Below are 18339 nucleotides of genomic sequence, written 5' to 3'. Positions count from 1 at the left end.
GACTAGTTTAAATTCCTGTGGGAAAAGACCGATAAGAGATGCCGCATATAGGACAGAAGTAGATCTGATGAACCCAGTAAATCTCCTAAGGAGAAACTGGGCACAACTTCTTTAAGTATATAGTCAATATTCAATAGGGTTTATAGCCCTGAATTAATCACTTGATTTCTCTCTTAGAAGAAGTCTTTCTAAGATTTTGTGCTAAAGGGAAATAATGATAAATTCAGTACCTAGACACAACATAAAAAGGAATCTACATGGTTGAAATACTGTAATGCTTATATAAGGTCAACAATCACTTAGACTAAAGTTATATGGATAACAAAATTTTAAAAAGCTACTAAACATTTCCCACACAATTTTCTATGAACTGATCTAAGAATCTCTTCTTTGGGATACTGAGGTTAACTGCATATACATAATTCAACAGCCAAGGATACTATTAAAAGACAGTAAACAAAATCATAAACTATGATTTTCCTAACTCAAAATTACTTGAGGGCAGAAGAGGCTTTTATAATTCTATTATATATTCTTTACAAGTCAGTAAACATCAAGCATTGGATTCTTCTAGACCAAGGATCAAATAAATTATGCTCACAATAATTCCAAAAATGAATTTTTAGCAAAAGGAAGTCACCATCTCTTCACTTCTCTCCTATTCCCTGTTAGAGCTGCTGCCTACAACCTCTAAGCCGTGTGCAAAAGACAAACACTGCCCATCCCTGGAAAAAGAGAAAAATGGAACATGGCAACTAGATATACCTTATTAAAACTAAATCTTGTTCAAGACCATATATGATTTAGGAACGTTCTCTTTTGATTGAACCAACTAAATTATGCTTCCATTCAAGATAATGGAAGATGTTTCTATATACCTTGTAAAAGTGCTCTGAAGATGCATCCAATAAGTCACTCCATAGTTCATATAATACCACTTATAAATAACTTCTATTGTTAAAGATAATGCCTGGAAATGTCTTTAACTTAAAAATTAGTAACTATTTTTTTTATTTTTTAATTTTTTTGAAGATTTTATTTGTATTTATTTGACAGAGAGAGAGCGAAAACAGGGAACACCAGCAGGGAGAGTGGGAGAGGGAGAAGCAGGCCACTCGCAGAGCAGGGAGCCCAATATGGGGCTCGATCCCAGGACCCTGGCATCATGACCTGAGCAAAAGGCAGATGCTTAACAACTGAGCCATCCAGGTGCCCCCCAAATTAGTAATTTTTAAAAGTCATAAGGCTGGGGCGCCTGGGTGGCTCAGTGGGTTAGGCCTCTGCCTTCGGCTCAGGTCATGATCTCAGGGTCCTGGGATCGAGCCCCGCATCCGGCTCCCTGCTCGGCGGTGAGCCTGCATCCTCCTCTCTCTGCCTGCCTCTCTGCCTACTTGTGATCTCTCTCTCTCTCTCTCTCTGTCAAATGAATAAATAAAATCTTTAAAAAAAATAAAAAATAAAATAAAATAAAATAAAATAAAAAAATAAAAGTCATAAGGCACTGAACCAGGTGCTTTAAATCCCTTGAGGTAGTCTTCAAAGATACAAAACATTTTCCAAAAACTTAGATTTCATGGGAAGGATAGAGGGTTGTGCTATACCTCCCATAGAATATGTTTCTGTTTTTCTTTTGTTTTAGCTTCCAGGATGCTTAGTGTTAAAATCTGTGTTCAAGTTTTGTAATAATTGTTTGCACATGTTTTATGGTAAAATTATCTTTCTTATTCTTCATTACCTCACTCTTGTAACTTGGCTTAAAACCATCTTGTGCTCAGGTTGTTACTTAATGGCCCTCTCACACTCACGGTTATTTTTCAAAAGTAGACAGGATATAACTAATACGTTAAAATAAATAGATCACTTCATGCCAGATGTTCAAAAAAGTCAAGGACCAACTGAACATCCTAGTAATTGTTACATATATACTTTGCTTTTTAAAGGTATAGCAAGAAAAATCCAGTTGTCTGACTTTGGATATATCACTTAACTTCTCAGGGTTAGTCTAATCATAAAACATGGGCTTTCATAACATTCCATCAGTGCTTTTCCCATCTTTTTCTTCTCAGCAGAGAAACTTTTTTTAATCCTATTCCTTTATCATATATTTTAGGTAGGTACTTTGATACACTACTTCTAAAATTAGTACATGAAATGTGGCCAAAGTTTGTGTGTTAACAAAAGTAAGAAATTTTAACACAGTAAGAAATTTTTTTTAAAAGATTTTATTTATTTATTTGACAGAGAGAGAGAGAGATCACAAGCATGTAGAGAGGCAGGGAGATGGGGAAGGGGAAGCAGGCTCCCTGTGGAGCAGAGAGCCCAATGTGGGGCCCCATCCCAGGACCCTGGGATCATGACCTGAGCCGAAGGCAGAAGCTTAACCCACTGAGCCACCCAGGCGCCCCCACAGTAAGAAATTTTTAAAAATCTAAATTTCAGGGGCACCTGGCTGACTCAGTGGCTTAAGCATCGGCCTTCAGCTCAGGTCATAACCCCAGAGTTCTGGGATCCAGCCCTGCACCAGGCTTCCTGCTGGGTGGAGAGCCTGCTTCTCCCACTCCCTCTGTAGCTCCCCCTGCTTGTGCTTGCTCTCTCTCTGTCAAATAAATAAATAAAATTGTTTCCAAAAAATCTAAATTTTATTTATATACCTGATAAACTGTAAAGTATGGTTTTAAAGTGTTTCAAACATTATAAAAAATAACATATTCACTATGTCTAGGAACATCAAGAGTGATACCATGAATAGTCACGAGCTCTGTGACCTGGGTCCATTCATGCAGCTGCCACAAACTCCCTTTAGAAGTCAGAAGTATAAATGATTAAAAAATAATGGACAAGTTTCTTAATAATTCATCTCCACATTCCATGGAATGTATCAACTAGTCTGACTTTAACATAACATTGCTGAAGACAAAATAAAAAAATCATACCTTTACAGAGATTTTTATATAGGCTCTCAATGGTTAAAAGCAAGTTCTTCTCCATAACTAATCCAAATACAGCCAACCAATGTTTTCTAAAGCACTGTAATAAATGAATTAGAGTCCATGGTGGTTTCAAGTACAGCATCTAAAAAGTATTTTGAAAAAATTACCACCTACTAATTTATTTATTAATCCTATTATTTAAAAGTACCTATTAAGGCATTCCTACATATATTTCTGGGTAAAATAGTTGAGTTCTTTTTAAATTAAAAGATGTTTTGTTAAAAGCCAATCATAATCTTAAAGTGCTAATTCCACTGCAAATTATTTTTGTAAAATTCATATTAGTATTAATCCTTATAGTTTTAGAAACTATGTGCAAAACAAAATGTGCATGTGTGCAAAGCAAAAGCACTGTTTTAATTAGAAGATAGTCACAATCAGAAAAGATGCACAATTTACTTTCCAACATAGTCAATTCTAGGAAGAAATTGATCTAATTATTTCATATAGCTGCAGGAAAATCTATACAGAAAAAAGATGTCAACTACCATTAACTCTGGCTACACTCCTGCAAAGACATGTTTATAAAGGAGATTAATCAGTTAGTATTACAAGATGTCAGTGCATCCTGTTTTGAATCATTCATATGCAATGACTTTCCCATGGATATTATAACATATTCAATTTAAGTCAACCCTTCTAGAATCTTCTGATTATTTCTCATCATTTTGGTTCAGTACTTGATAATATAATAAAGCAGCAAATACATCACATTAACAAGTAGTAGAATCTCACTGAATATCTGGTATAAATACAATCTATAATTGGTGGGGCGGGGCGCGGAGGTGGGGCACGGTGCACAAAACATTTCTCCTGGCTATAGATGTGAACAGCAAACAAACATTAACTAAACTAAAAAGACCATTTTGGCCAAATGCATTATTTTACTGATTTCAGAAAAGATATGAAATCTAGAAAATACAGACTATCTTGCTAATGATCATTTTTATACTTTGATTCTCATATTTATATGACTTAAGCCAAAATATACATTTCTTTTCTGAATACCTATTGCTATGTGAATTCCCTATACTATACATTCTAATTCAAAAAAACTACAGAAGATAGAAGTTTTTCTGAATTCAAATTAAGCTCCATGGGGGCAATGTGCCTGACACACAGTAAAAACCTAATAAATACTTGTTAACTGAAAAAGAATAAATGATAAAATACCATTTCTAATCTTTAGGAAATGTCTATCATTTAATGTTCAAGAAGTTATTTCAAAAACTTTTTAAAAATAATGGGTTATAGATCATCCCAATGAAGCTTACACATTTTATACAAGTCATATTTCCTAAGATAAGGTCATAAATCTTTAGCAATGAAACAGAAATTTTCAACTAATAGAATTAAAATGATCACCTCCATCCAAAGGTTTCCAAAAGCAATTTTCATTTCTGTTTCTAATATTGAAGATAAAGCTGTTCCAAGAGATTTTTCAAGATCAGATATAATGCTTTCAAGTATAATGGGTCGTCCAGAATGTGGAGTTTCTTCCTTATAGCTCTCTTCTAACAGCGTTGCTTCTTTAAAACAAATAGTTACAGGCTTTATTTAAGACACCAATAGAACAATAAATATTTTACATATATAATTGGTATTTGGCCATAAATAATAAACATTTTATGCATATAATTGGTATTTGAATTACACAGAAACCAAACCAATACTTCACTTCTTTAGACAGTATTTAGAAACATGTATCTGTAGAATAGTTGTCTTAGATACAACATAAATACATCACATTAGCAAATTGACAAAAGGCAACAAAATATTTTTTGCTAAAACAAATTTAGGAAATGTGTAATGTTTTAACCATAATTTTAGTTTTATTATTCTCAAAAAAAGGAAAAATTAGAAAAATGCTTTTCATCAATCAATAATAGAAAATGAACAATTATGGATCAAAGTGTGTTTTCTTCCAAACATAACGTATTCTTCCAATTGTAGGTCTCATCAGTAAATTGTTTTGAAAGAACCAAAATCTCTGGTTTAACTACCTTTATGCCAACACTTTTTTTTTTTATGCCAACACTTTTAAAGTAAGTTTTCATTACTTCAATTGATTATCATTTCACTAACATTACTATTTTGATACCTGAAGACAACAGCAATTTCTTTATGGCAAAATGCAAAATATTAAGTGGCTTATCTCTACAAATACCAACTAAGGACTTAAAAGTGATAGCAACAGAATGGATAACAAAAGCATGTTACCCCTGAAACATCATAAACTAAAACATCCTCTTCCTCCATCTAAATGTCATTTTGAACATTATGACAAAAGAAATCTTATTACTAAAAAGATAAGTAGCAGTAGTACTATATATGTGAATCTTTATACAATTACACATAAAAAGTACATATAATATTAAAGATTTCAATATTTATTTTGCCAACACAGGGAGAAGGGTTGGAATGTATTTTTAAATTATGTCAAATTTAATGTAACATTCCATCAAATACCAAGCTATAGGACAGATTATTCTGGTTAAAAAAAAAAAAAGATAAAATTATACTACCTTCACTTTTCTTAAGTATTAGTTTAAAATTAAAAATAAAGGACGCCTGGGTGGCTCAGTTGGTTAAGCAGCTGCCTTCGGCTCAGGTCATGATCCCAGCATCCTGGGATCGAGTCCACATCGGGCTCCTTGCTCGTCAGGGAACCTGCTTCTCCCTCTGCCTCTGCCTGCCATTCTGTCTGCCTGTGCTCGCTCTCTCTCCCTCTCTCTCTCTGACAAATAAATAAATAAAATCTTTACAAAAAATAAAAAAATTAAATTAAAAATAAAACTATTAGGGACACCTGGGTGGCTCAAAGCCTCTGCCTTGGGCTCAGGTCATGATTCCAGGGTCCTGGGACCAAGCCCTGCATCACATCAGGCTCTCTGCTCGGCAGGGAGCCTGCTTCCCTTCCTCTCGCTCTGCCTGCCTCTCTCCCTACTTGTGATCTCTGTCTGTCAAATACATAAATAAAATCTTAAATAAAATAAAACTATTATTTGAATCTTTCGAACTCCTATTACTCACTTTTTTATTGCATTAATAGAAGGTTATGAATAGGAAGCTAAAAATTTCTCTCCACTTTGAATGAGTATTTCCTGTATATTCTTATAGCTACTATTAATTTAAAGGTACAAAACAGCCTGCGCATGGTGATTATAAACATGTAAAAATGTTGTAAGTGTATGGACAAAAATTCAAATTTTTAAGAGCATATGTAGAAGACAATAATATTAACTGTGTTTTCTTTTGGATTACCATTGTAATTTTCATTTCTTTCTCTCTCTCTCTGTCCCTCTTTCTTTCCTTCTTTCTATTTTCATTTATTTCTAACCATTTGTGTGCCGGCAAATATTTCAATGTCATTTTAAACATATAAGATGAAAATTTCCTATTAATTCCAATTGTTATCAATAATGTCGATACATAAAAGATATATTTCTAATTATTTGTAGTAAGAATACTACCTGCTTTCAATTGTTGTTTAGATAGACAAGGCTGATGACATACATCTGTGTTCAGAGATAAGTTTAATAACTCTGCACTCAATTCTTCTTTACTGAGTGACTTCACACCACTTATTAGGCCTTTGTTTCTTAAATTTCTATCATCCCTAAGGTTGGGGTTAGGAGGAAAAAATATTTTATTTTTTATAAGATAAATCACATGGCAACTCAAAACACATGGGCTCCAATCAGAGGTGGGTGATTCTCAACATGTATATTAACAAAGGATAAGTTTTTTAAAACAGAGAAGATAAAGGAATTAACACACAGTACAGTCACAGCATATGAATTTTTGAAAATAATTATTATATATTCAGTGTTTTCCTGATACCAGGCACTGTTGTAAGTGTGTGTGTGTGTGTGTGTGTGTGTGTGTGTGTATAGTCAATCCATCCAATTCTCATAGTAAACCTCATAGGTAGGACTCATAGGTATTTTTATTCCCCTTTCACAAATGAAAAACTGAGGGGTAAAGAGGTTAAGTAACTTGCCCAAAATTGTACCTGTAAGTTGGAGCTGGATTTGAACACAGGAATATAATCATCCGAAAAGAAATAAACAGAGAACCAAAGTAAGAGAAATAATTTCCAGGTGGCAGGCAATTACAAATTTACTAACAGTGAACATAAGACAAATGGTGAGAATCTGCTATTTGCTGAAAGAAGGAAGTATGATTACAGCATAGTACATGAGACCAGTTTATGTGGCTACAGAGAAAGCCAAGGGCATTAATAATGGAAAGATATTTAAGGGCTTCAGTGGGTAAGTGACATGATCAGATCTGTGTTTATTAAATTGCTGTTCTGGAATCCAACAGATTAGACTAATCTTCCCACTGATAAGGATTAGAAAATGTGGACCAAAAAAAAAAAAAAAAAGCCTATCTGAAGGCACTCAGGAGAAATAAAATGAAGGCAGGAGCTGGAGGGAAGCTTACCCTCAATACAGAGGTACTACATGGTTCTATCTCTTTGCCCAAGGGCATTCTCTAATTTGTCAATGGCTACAACAGAAAGCACAGCCACCGTAACTTGGAATTTCAGAAGACTATGTTCAGGACTAGCCAGAGCAGACAAAAAGTTAAGGGGGGAACTGAAGAAGGGAGGAAGCCACGGAACACGTGAACCTTAAAATTTGCGTATAAATCTACCCAGAAAAAAAAACACACATGCTACCAAGAGACAAAGCAATCAACTGAACCAGACTTAGATATGACACAGATGTTGAAGCAATCTGATAGGGAATTTTAAATAATTCTGATTAAATTTGTTAAAGGCTCTAGTGGAAAAGGTGAATATCGTGCAAAATTACATGGGCAATTTCAGCACAGATGAAAATTAAATGTGACTGCTAGCAATTTAAAAAAAAAAAGCCACAGTAACATAAATGAAGAAGGTCTTTAAAACAGGCTCCATGGCAGACTTGTCATAGGCAAGGAAAGAAATATATATATATATATAAAGAGAGAGAGAGTATATCCAGTATATCCGTTGTCAACATCATATAGTTAAGATCTGTGCATTTCAATATTGTACATTTTCGCCCAAAACACAAAAAAACTTGTAAAAATAGTAAGTGGGGACAGGGAGTGAATGGATACAGATGACAGAAGAATGGGAGAATTTTTATAATTGTAGCTGAATACTTAGGAGTTTTTTAATTCTTCTTCACTTTGACTATCATTGGAAATTCTCCATAATGAAACTTTCTTTAATTAAAAGTGAAAAATTGCCATTATTACTTTCTGAAGAATAAATGGAGGAGAGCAAGTGTGAAAGTAGACAGCCTAAATTAGTCTTCGAGTCAAAAGGAAGTGGAACAATAGCATGATGGACAAAGATGGTGGCAGGGGAGATGAAGAAAAGATCGTATGGGACCCATTAACTGACCAGATATAGAGTATGAGGGAGGAGCAGTTATCAAAAATGACTCTTACATTTTTGGCTCTAGCAAATGGGTGGAAAGTGGCATTTTTTGTTCAGATGGAGAACATTTAGAAAGAAAAATCAAGAGTTCATTTTTGGAGATGGTATGTCCCAGATGTCTATAACACACCCAAGTAGAGAAAGAAAATAGTAGATGAATATAGAAATCAGAAGAGAGAGATAGAGGTATGAACTAGGGGTTGCTGGCCCACACTCAGGATTGTAAATGTAAAGTAATGCACCTGGAATTATGTATAGTACACAGTGTTGGAGAAGGGTTCTCCTGGCACTATCATTATCAATATTATCATCATAATCGTCACCATCAACCATTTAAGTAAAGTAAATGTGTTCTCATAATAAGTAGGTGGCACTTATGCAGTAGAACGATCTGGCCTTTTACAGATAAAAATAAAAACAAAAAACAGGCTCCCCCGGGAACATAATGCTAGATTGAAAGTAAAGTCCAACTTCAAATTTTCATTTCACTAAAAATGTTATATCTGCTTTCCTAAAACAGTTACTGTAGAAATAATGGAGAAACGATAAAGTCTCACCGGTTTAATTTTCATTCTAAGTTGAACTAAAAAAGCAACAATATGTAATTTATCTCTCAAATTTAGCTTATCTCAAATTCAAAATGATTAACATATTATCCTATTTCAACCTTCCACAAACTCCAAGCTAATATATTATGCCCTAGATGAAAATATAATTTTAAATAACCTAGAGACAGAAATCTTTAATATTTACTTTAATTCCAAATACTTTAATTCCAAAATGCCATCTTTGAAGACAACTAAAATGAAAATTTTTTTATGTTTTTTAAAGTTTTAATTCCACTTTAGTTAACATACAGCACTATATTAGTTTCAGGTATATAACATAGTGATTCAATGCTTCCATATATTTAAAGTGATAACTGACCTCGACCCCTTAGAAGAAAAACCTTAGGACTATTCATTTCTATAATCACTGTATTTCATATAGAATTTAGGCATGTTTGTGAAACTGTAAAAAAAACAAAAAAAAAGAACTCCATTTTTCAGTGAATAAAATTCAGACTAAAACGGCAGTTTAAATTGCTCTTCTTGGTTCCTTCAGAGCTTTTTCTCATAGACGACGAGTACAATTTTGCTTAACGATATGTTAGTTTTACCTTAGAACTAAGTTATGAAAATACTAGTTGAGAATGGAGGGGAAGGAGAAGAAAGGGAAGAGGAGGAAAAGACTCTTACTGAGATCATTTCATGTACTGGGCACTACCCTAAGTCCTTTATGTGTATACATTATCTAAGTCCTTGCAATAAATCCAGGAGGCAGGAATTAGTATCCCCCTATATTTTATATGTAAGGAAACTAAGTTAAGCAACTTTCCCAGGTCACAAGGCTAGTAAGTGGGAGAGCCACAACTCCAGCCCTCACTCTACGAACAGATGTTGCCCCTTCCCCACAAACTAATTAATTAATTAATCTTCTTGCCTTATGATCAAAAATCTGTCACACTTTTATTTCTGAACTATCTTATTGGCAGATTAAATTGGCTGTCCCCAACTTTTATAAAAGGTTTCTGAATGTCATATTAAAAAAACTGAAATAAGACTTCCTAAGTTTCAAATCTCATTCTTCTATAGCTTACATGTTGTAAGAATGTGATACAAAATTGAAATGCTTCCTGGAACATCTCGAAAATCATGTCCATTTTTGATCCTTAATCTGGTGGGTAGAATATGACTCCTAAAAATTCTCTGGTATAGTTGCTCAATCACAAGGAGAAGTTCAGAAGGAACTCAAACACCTGGAAGCTAAAGACCACCTTGCTTAAGAATGCTTGGATCAACCAGGAGATCAAAGAAGAACTGAAACAATTCATGGAAACCAACGAGAATGAAGACACTTTGGTCCAAAACCTATGGGATACAGCAAAGGCGGTCCTAAGGGGGAAATACATAGCCATCCCAGCCTCCCTCAAAAAAATGAAAAATCCAGAACACAGCAGCTGTCTCTACACCTTAAAGAACTGGAGAATCAACAACAAATCAAACCAACTCCACACACAAGAAGGGAAATAATCAAGATTAGAGCTGAGATCAATGAGGTAGAAACCAGAGATACAGTAGAACATATCAATGAAACTAGAAGCTGGTTTTTTGAAACAATCAATAAGATCGATAAACCATTGGCCACACTAATCCAAAAGTAAAGAGAGAAAGCCCAAATTAATAAAATTATGAATGAAAAGGGAGAGATCACAACTAACACCAAGGAAGTAGAAACAATCATCAGAAGTTATTATCAACAGTTATATTCCAATAAGCTAAGCAACCTATGAAATGGATGCATTCCTGGAAAACTGTAAACTCCCAAAATTGAACCAGGAAGAAATCGACAACCTAAATAGACCAATATCTAGTAACGAGATTGAAGCAGTGACCAAAAACCTCCCAAAAAAACAAGAGCCCAGGACCTGAAGGATTCCCTGGGGAATTCTACCAAACTTTCAAAGAAGAAATAACACCTATTCTCCTGAAGCTGTTTCCAAAAATTGAAGCAGAAGGAAAACTTCCAGACTCTTTCTATGAAGCCAGCATTACCCTGATCCCCAAACCAGGCAAAGACCCTACCAAAAAGGAGAATTTCAGACCAATATCACTGATGAATGTGGATGCTAAGATTCTCAACAAGATCCTAGCAAACAGGATCCAACAGCACATTACAAAGATTATCCACCATGACCAGGTGGGATTCATCCCTGGGCTACAAGGATGGTTCAACATTCGCAAATCAATCAATGTGATAGAACAAATTAATAAGAAAAGAGAGAAGAACCACATGGTCCTCTCAACTGATGCAGAAAAAGCATTTGACAAAATCCAGCATCCGTTCCTGATTAAAAAACGCTTCAAAGTATAGGGATAGAGGGATCATTCCTGAACTTCATCAAATCTATCTATGAAAAACCCACAGCAAATATCATCCTCAATGGGAAAAAGCTTGCAGCCTTCCCGTTGAGATCAGGAACATGACAAGGATGCCCACTCTCACCACTCTTGTTCAACATAGTATTAGAAGTCCTAGCAACAGCAATCAGACAACAAAGAGAAATAAAAGGTATCCAAATTGGCAATGAAGAAGTCAAACTCTCTCTCTTCGCAGATGACATGATTCTTTATATGGAAAACCCAAAAGACTCCACCCCCAAACTACTAGAACTCATATAGCAATTCAGTAACGTGGCAGGATACAAAGTCAATGTACAGAAATCAGTGGCTTTCTTATACACTAACAATGAAAATACAGAAAGGGAAATTAGAGAATCGATTCCATTTACTATAGCACCAAGAACCATAAGACACTTGGGAATAAACCTAACCAAAGAGGCAAAGGATCTGTACTCGAGGAACTACAGAACACTCATGAAAGAAATTGAAGAAGACACAAAAAGATGGAAGACCATTCCTTGCTCTTGGATCGGAAGAATAAACATTGTTCAAATGTCTATACTGCCTAGAGCAATCTATACTTTTAATGCCATTTCAATCAAAATTCCACCGGTATTCTTCAAAGAACTGGAGCAAATAATCCAAAAATTTGTATGGAACCAGAAGAGACCCCGAATCGCTAAGGAAATGTTGAAAAACAAAAATAAAACCGGGGGCATCACGTTACCTGATTTCAAGCTTTATTACAAAGCTGTGATCACCAAGACAGCATGGTACTGGCATAAAAACAGACACATAGACCAGTGGAACAGAGTAGAGAGCCCAGATATGGACCCTCAACTCTATGGTCAGTTAATCTTCGACAAAACAGGAAAAAATATACAGTGGAAAAAAGACAGTCTCTTCAATAAATGTTGCTGTTTAGAAAAATTTAAAAAAAGTTTGGAATGACTATGAAACTCACGTGCACAGAATAACAACAGAACAAGGGACTAATTCCTGGTACTGAAGACAGCATTTTAATACTCGATCGTCATTGTTCTCGTCACTCAGTCCATCTGGAAATTTAGCAAAAGTGACAATCAATAAGCATACTAAAAATCTGAACAGTCTAGGCTGTATTTACAGGTCAAAAACATCTAAAAGAATGAACACTCCTTAAATAAAAAGAGAAAAATAAGACACAGCAAAACAATGCCTTAAAAATTCGGGATCTACTCCCTGATATGAGGGAAAGGAGATGCAACATGGGGGGTTGAGGGGGTAGGAGAAGAGTAAATGAAACAAGATGGGATTGGGAGGGAGACAAACCATAAGTGACTCTTAATCTCACAAAACAAACTGAGGGTTGATGGGGGGAGGGGTTGGGAGAGGGGGGTGGGGTTATGGATATTGGGGAGGGTATGTGCTATGGTGAGTGCTGTGAAGTGTGTAAACCTGGCGATTCGCAGACCTGTACCCCTGGGGATAAAAATATATGTTTATAAAGCTGTAAAAAAAAAAAAAAAGAAAAAAGAAAGGATGAATACCCAAGTTTTGTAGCAACATGGACGGGACTGGAAGAGATTATGCTGAGTGAAATAAGTCAAGCAGAGAGAGTCAATTATATGGTTTCACTTATTTGTGGAGCATAACAAATAGCATGGAGGACAAGGGGAGATGGAGAGGAGAAGGGAGTTGAGGGAAATTGGAAGGGGAGGTGAACCATGAGAGACTATGGACTCTGAAAAACGATCTGAGAATTTTGAAGGGGTGGGGGGTGGGAGGTTGGGGGCACCAGGTGGTGGGTATTGTAGAGGGCACGGATTGCATGGAGCACTGGGTGTGGTGCAAAAATAATGAATACTGTTATGCTGAAAAAATAAAAAAAAACTAAAAAAAAAAAAAAAAAAATTCGGGATCTAGAGTTCAGGTAGAATTCCAAACAAGGTAGAATTCAGGTAGAATTACCAAAGTAGTTAGTTTACTACTAAAATGGAATAGGATATGACTATTAATAAACACAAAAGAAAGTGATCAATATGTTAAATGCCATACTAGAAACCTAAAGCTATTAATTCTAGTCTCAATTCAGTCACCTGTATCACGCTTAAAATGATCTCCACTTAAAAGAGGTCTGTAAAATAATGAATAACAGTTCTACCAGCAACGGAACCATTTTCATGTGTCTGCTTTTCCTTAATCTCTAAGCAATTAACATTTAGAGATCCACAGGAAAAGGTGATATGGACCCTATGTAGAAAACACAAAAAATTCCTACCAAGTGTCGTTAATCAATGGCTGACAGTGTGCTCTGGCAATCTGTAAGCCTTAAAGCATGATGTAAAAGTTTGGTTTTTGTGAAAATGATATAATGTGTAGCAACAAGATCAAAGACAATGTTTTTCCTAAGTTCTTACCCTGCCTGCCTCAAAACTCCCTCAAGTACTTAATAATAAGATTTCAGGGCTATACCCCAGACCCACTTCTGGATAAGAATCTTTAAAGTCTGGACCCAAGCACGAATTTAAGATTCAAGACATACTAGACAAGGAGCCTCAAAACTCTGTTTCTAGACTATAGCTTTTTTTTCCCCTCAACTTTTAGCCTATATTACTCAGTCCTCTGAATGTTCAAATAAGAAAACTCATTCATTCATGGAATGAATTTTTATGTAGGGCTGAATTTGTACCCAGGTCCCTGTGCTAAGTAACTGGATGTACAAGAACAAACTTTTGAGGAGCTCACTATCTCTAGTGAAATCGAGAGAGAACTGAATTGATCTCAGAGCATAAGCCTGAAGATACGATTCAGCTCTTTTATCAGAAAACCAGGAAGCCAAGCAGACGTAGAGTACAGTAGCCGATTTTTCTTCTTTTAGCTCACAGAGTCAGTATCACAATAAGGCAAAATGGGCAGCAGAAAATCATCAGCTTTAAATAAATCAGAAGATGAAAGAAAGTTAAAGGTTATAGTATACCACTCTAAATAAAATTGAAGATCATCTGTGTTCTCACTTTTTCTAGAATATGCAGGTCTTGAAAACACACCCAAAACTGCAAGAATATTCATGAAATATTTATTCAACAAATATTTTTGAGCCCCTGCTCAGGTACTGTTCAAAAGTGAACTAAACAAAGACTCTGGAAATAGATTTATCTGGTTCTGAATCCCTGCTTTCCCATTTACTAGGTATGAAAACCTGGGCAAACTACTTAACCAGGAAAATGAAACAAGAAAATTTATAGGAATAATTGGCCCAATAAGAGGCAATGGCAAGTACTTTTTAAGTAATATACATTATGTAAAACTCAAGCTTAAGTGGCACAACAGCATGACCTCTACTCAGAACACCAAACCCCCCACAAAATCCTGTATAAATTATAGTTAGCATGATGTTTAATATTTAAACATTTAGGAATTTAAGCTTCTCAACTGCTTCTCACTGATGTAGCCCCAGAACAGTGCTGGTATAGGTATTTGGCAAATACATGAATCAACAAAAATATAATACAAGAAAATATAAAAATGATGGAAAATGTGTGGTGTGGAGGTGTGGGGGTGGCAGATAACTTTATTTTGCCCTTATTAGAAAAGAAAAATAATTTAGAAAATCTGGAAAATACAAAGAAAATTAAAGTAACTCATAATTCTATCAGCTAAATATATCCAACATTCCCCACCTGTAAGTATATAATGCATAATCTAACAAATTTGGGATGATTTTTTTTTCTTTTAAATCCTACTTTGTCATTTTTTTTGAAATACAGTAGTATTCTTACACAAAGCTATAATATTGTAACTTCGCCAATTATTAGACACTCAAGTTATTTCAAAATTTTTGCTGTATTAATAGTGTTATGAACATTATTTATATAAAACACTGTCAGCATCTCTGATTGTGTCTTAGAGAACATTTCTAGAAAGGAAATTGTATCTTTAGGCTTCTTAAAACACACTGATAAACTGCTCTCCTGAGTAATTACTAATTCATATTCCCAAAGCACTGGTATGATGCAAAAGAATAACTTCCTAAACTTAGAAGCAATAAAAAGAAGAAAGAAAAAGATGAAAGATTTAAACTAAAAATATCTATACATAAGAAATTAACAACATTCAAAATGGCAAACGGGAAAATAATTGCAGCGAACAAGAGGCTGACTAGTCGTACTTCCTCTATGAATCACCTATTAATAATCTTTGTTCAGGGGAATCTGGGTGGCTCAGTGGGTTAAAGCCTCTACCTTTGGCTCAGGTCCTGATCCCAGGGTCCTGAAATCAAGTCACGCATAGGGCTCTCTGCTCAGCAGGGACCCTGCTTCCCTTCCTCTCTCTCTACCTGCCTCTCTGCCTACTTGTGATCTCTGTCTGTCAAATAAATAAATGAATAAATAAATAAATAAATAAATAAACTTTGTTCATTTAGGGAAAGGGGATCTTTTTGTTTCTCTGGTCAATTTACACAAGCTTTTCACATAACAAGGACACAAAAGAATTATTGCCTATTCTAGGCTATAAACCGTCAGATACGTTAACTCAAACAATCTTCACAATCATTTGTTGAGCTGGACGTTATTTTCCCCCATTTTATTTCCTTTGTTTCCTCATCTTTAACTTTCCCCAGGTCACGTTATAAACTCAGATCAATCAGATTTCAAATCCTATTCACCTCCCACGTTACTAAATACAACATTAAATAAATACAATCTTGAAAAGAGTTAAGGACCAGGCTAAAATTATAGTCCATAATGGCAATTTAACATAATCTACATTTATTTTTTTAATGGAAAAATGCTTGTTTAAAAAATACATTGCTATAATACTTACTGATGATGTAAAAGGAAAAGAACACAAAAGCAGCAATTACTAAGAGCTGGTTGCAAATGTGCCTGACATTTATAAGGTGTCATTTTGTTTTTGCTTTTTTCCAAACAGGAACTTTAATTTTACTCAATAATCCTGAATTGAGAGGCACGTGGGTGGCTCAGTGAGTTAAAGCCTCTGCCTTCAGCTCAGGTCATGATCCCAGTGTCCTGGGATAGAGCCCAGCATTGCACTGGGCTCTCTGCTCAGCAGAGCTCTCTCTGCCTGCCTCTCTGCCTACTTGTGATCTCTGTCAAATAAATAAATAAAATCTAAAAAAAAAAAAAAAAAAAAATCCTGAATGGAGGGGCACCTGAGTGACTCGGTGGGTTAAGACCTCTGCCTTCGGCTCAGGTCATGATCTCAGGGTCTTGAGATCAAGCCCCGAGTCAGGCTCTCTGTTCAGCAGGGAGCCTGCTTCCCCTTCTCTCTGTCTGCTTCTCCATCTACGTGTGATTCCTCTCTCTGTCAAATAAATAAATAAAATCTTTAAAACAATAATAATAATCCTGAATTGAGCTTTCTCATAAGACTATTAGTTTATCATTAGAATACAAAATGTAATTTCATTATGATAAAAAAGCCTAAAAATATTTCTAATGGATATCATAAAATCATTAACAGAATAAACCTATTAAGCACCTTGTACTTAATATAAGTAATGTTTTTTTTTTAATTTAGAAATTTTTAAGATTTTATTTATTTATTTGAGAGAGAATGAGTGAGAGAGAGCATGAGAGAAGAGAAGGTCAGAGGGAGAAGCAGACTCCCCAAGGAGCTGGGAGCCCGATGCGGGACTCGATCCTGGAAGTCCAGGATCATGACCTGAGCCGAAGGCAGTCGCTCAACCAACTGAGCCACCCAGGCGCCCTATAAGTAATGTTTTAATGATCAATGAAGAAAACAGGGATACAGAGAAACACATAAAGGACTTACCTGACACAGACAATTACAAATTATCTATTATTATATCTATGACCTTATACCTAATAGCAATTTCAGCAATTTAATAAAAACTACAATCTAATAATACCATTCAAACACTGAAGTAAAATATGGGTTTTGAGGAAGACACCCAGAAATTAAAACAACACAGAAGTCTGAGACCACTACTGTGATTTATTCTCCTTAGTCATCTAAAAAAGCAGAGACTGAGGAAGTCAAAGCATCAAAAAAGCATATGAACATGGAAAAGTCAAAAGAAACATACCAAGCATCTATAAATAATAAATGTGGCTGAAATATCTCTTCTAAAATAATTTTCAAAGCAAATCTATTCAAGAAATAGACATTCTATTTATAGCAAGTTCTTAACCCCTCTGTGTCTCAATTTCCTCATTTATAAAATGGGGCTATTAATTTCCACAAATACTGTATGGTTTGAATAAGATATTAGCTGGTAAAACACTTATAAAAGGGCTCAGAGAAAAATGGCTATGTTAAGTATTATCCATTATTATCATCCTTATCCAAACTATTATATAATAAAGTATAGTTTATATCAACAAACTAAAAAAAGTAAAAGATTAAGAGTAAAAATAATTCTCCTCTCCTTTTAAGGTTTAGGGTTTTACTGACATGGTTTAGATTGGGATTAATTTTGTAATTGTGAAGCCGTTCAGAAAAAAAAAGTCTTGCCTGTTAGCAACACATATCAAAGTATTTATGAGTAAAAATGATATCTTACAATATCTGGGACTTGCTTCAATCTACTGCAGGAGTTCCAAGAGTAGGAAGAGGAGAAAAGAAAATGAGAGAATAAATAAGAATGGCAAAATGTTGATAATTACTGAAAAAGAATGAAAGATACACAAGGAGTCATACATTATTCGACCTCTGCGTTTGAAATGTTTCATAATGAGAAGTGAAAAAAAAGACCACTTGAGATGTTCAATTTAACATAAATGTTCAAAATTTTAGTATTTTCTTAACTCTAATATTTGTGGTTTTCCTTTGAAAGCTTTTAAAAATGCCACATGAAGCTCCTGCTCAAAATGCATAAGGATTGTATATGGAACACACCAAGCGCTAATAAATATTTGTAAAGAAAATGAATGAATGAATGAATGAATGATGGAGGCCCTTCTTCAAAGATTTAAGACTAAATGACTACACTGAAAGCCTTCTC

At 34.9% G+C, this 18339-nt stretch overlaps 1 protein-coding gene across 1 annotated transcript in view; it reads right to left on the bottom strand.

Moving 5' to 3' along the window:
* Nucleotides 1–18339, bottom strand: part of SWT1 (SWT1 RNA endoribonuclease homolog) — a 104830-nt gene that overhangs the window by 59644 nt on the left and 26847 nt on the right. The window contains 4 exon segments of the mRNA XM_047704312.1: nt 2934–3072; nt 4356–4519; nt 6464–6609; nt 12334–12427. Of these exon segments, the coding sequence (XP_047560268.1) occupies nt 2934–3072; nt 4356–4519; nt 6464–6609; nt 12334–12427 (543 nt within the window).

Source organism: Lutra lutra, chromosome 15 (assembly GCF_902655055.1).
Source record: "Lutra lutra chromosome 15, mLutLut1.2, whole genome shotgun sequence".
Taxonomy (NCBI): Eukaryota; Metazoa; Chordata; class Mammalia; order Carnivora; family Mustelidae; genus Lutra; species Lutra lutra.
The sequence above is the reverse complement of the archived record's forward strand: the minus strand, read 5'-3'. Positions and strand labels throughout refer to the sequence as shown.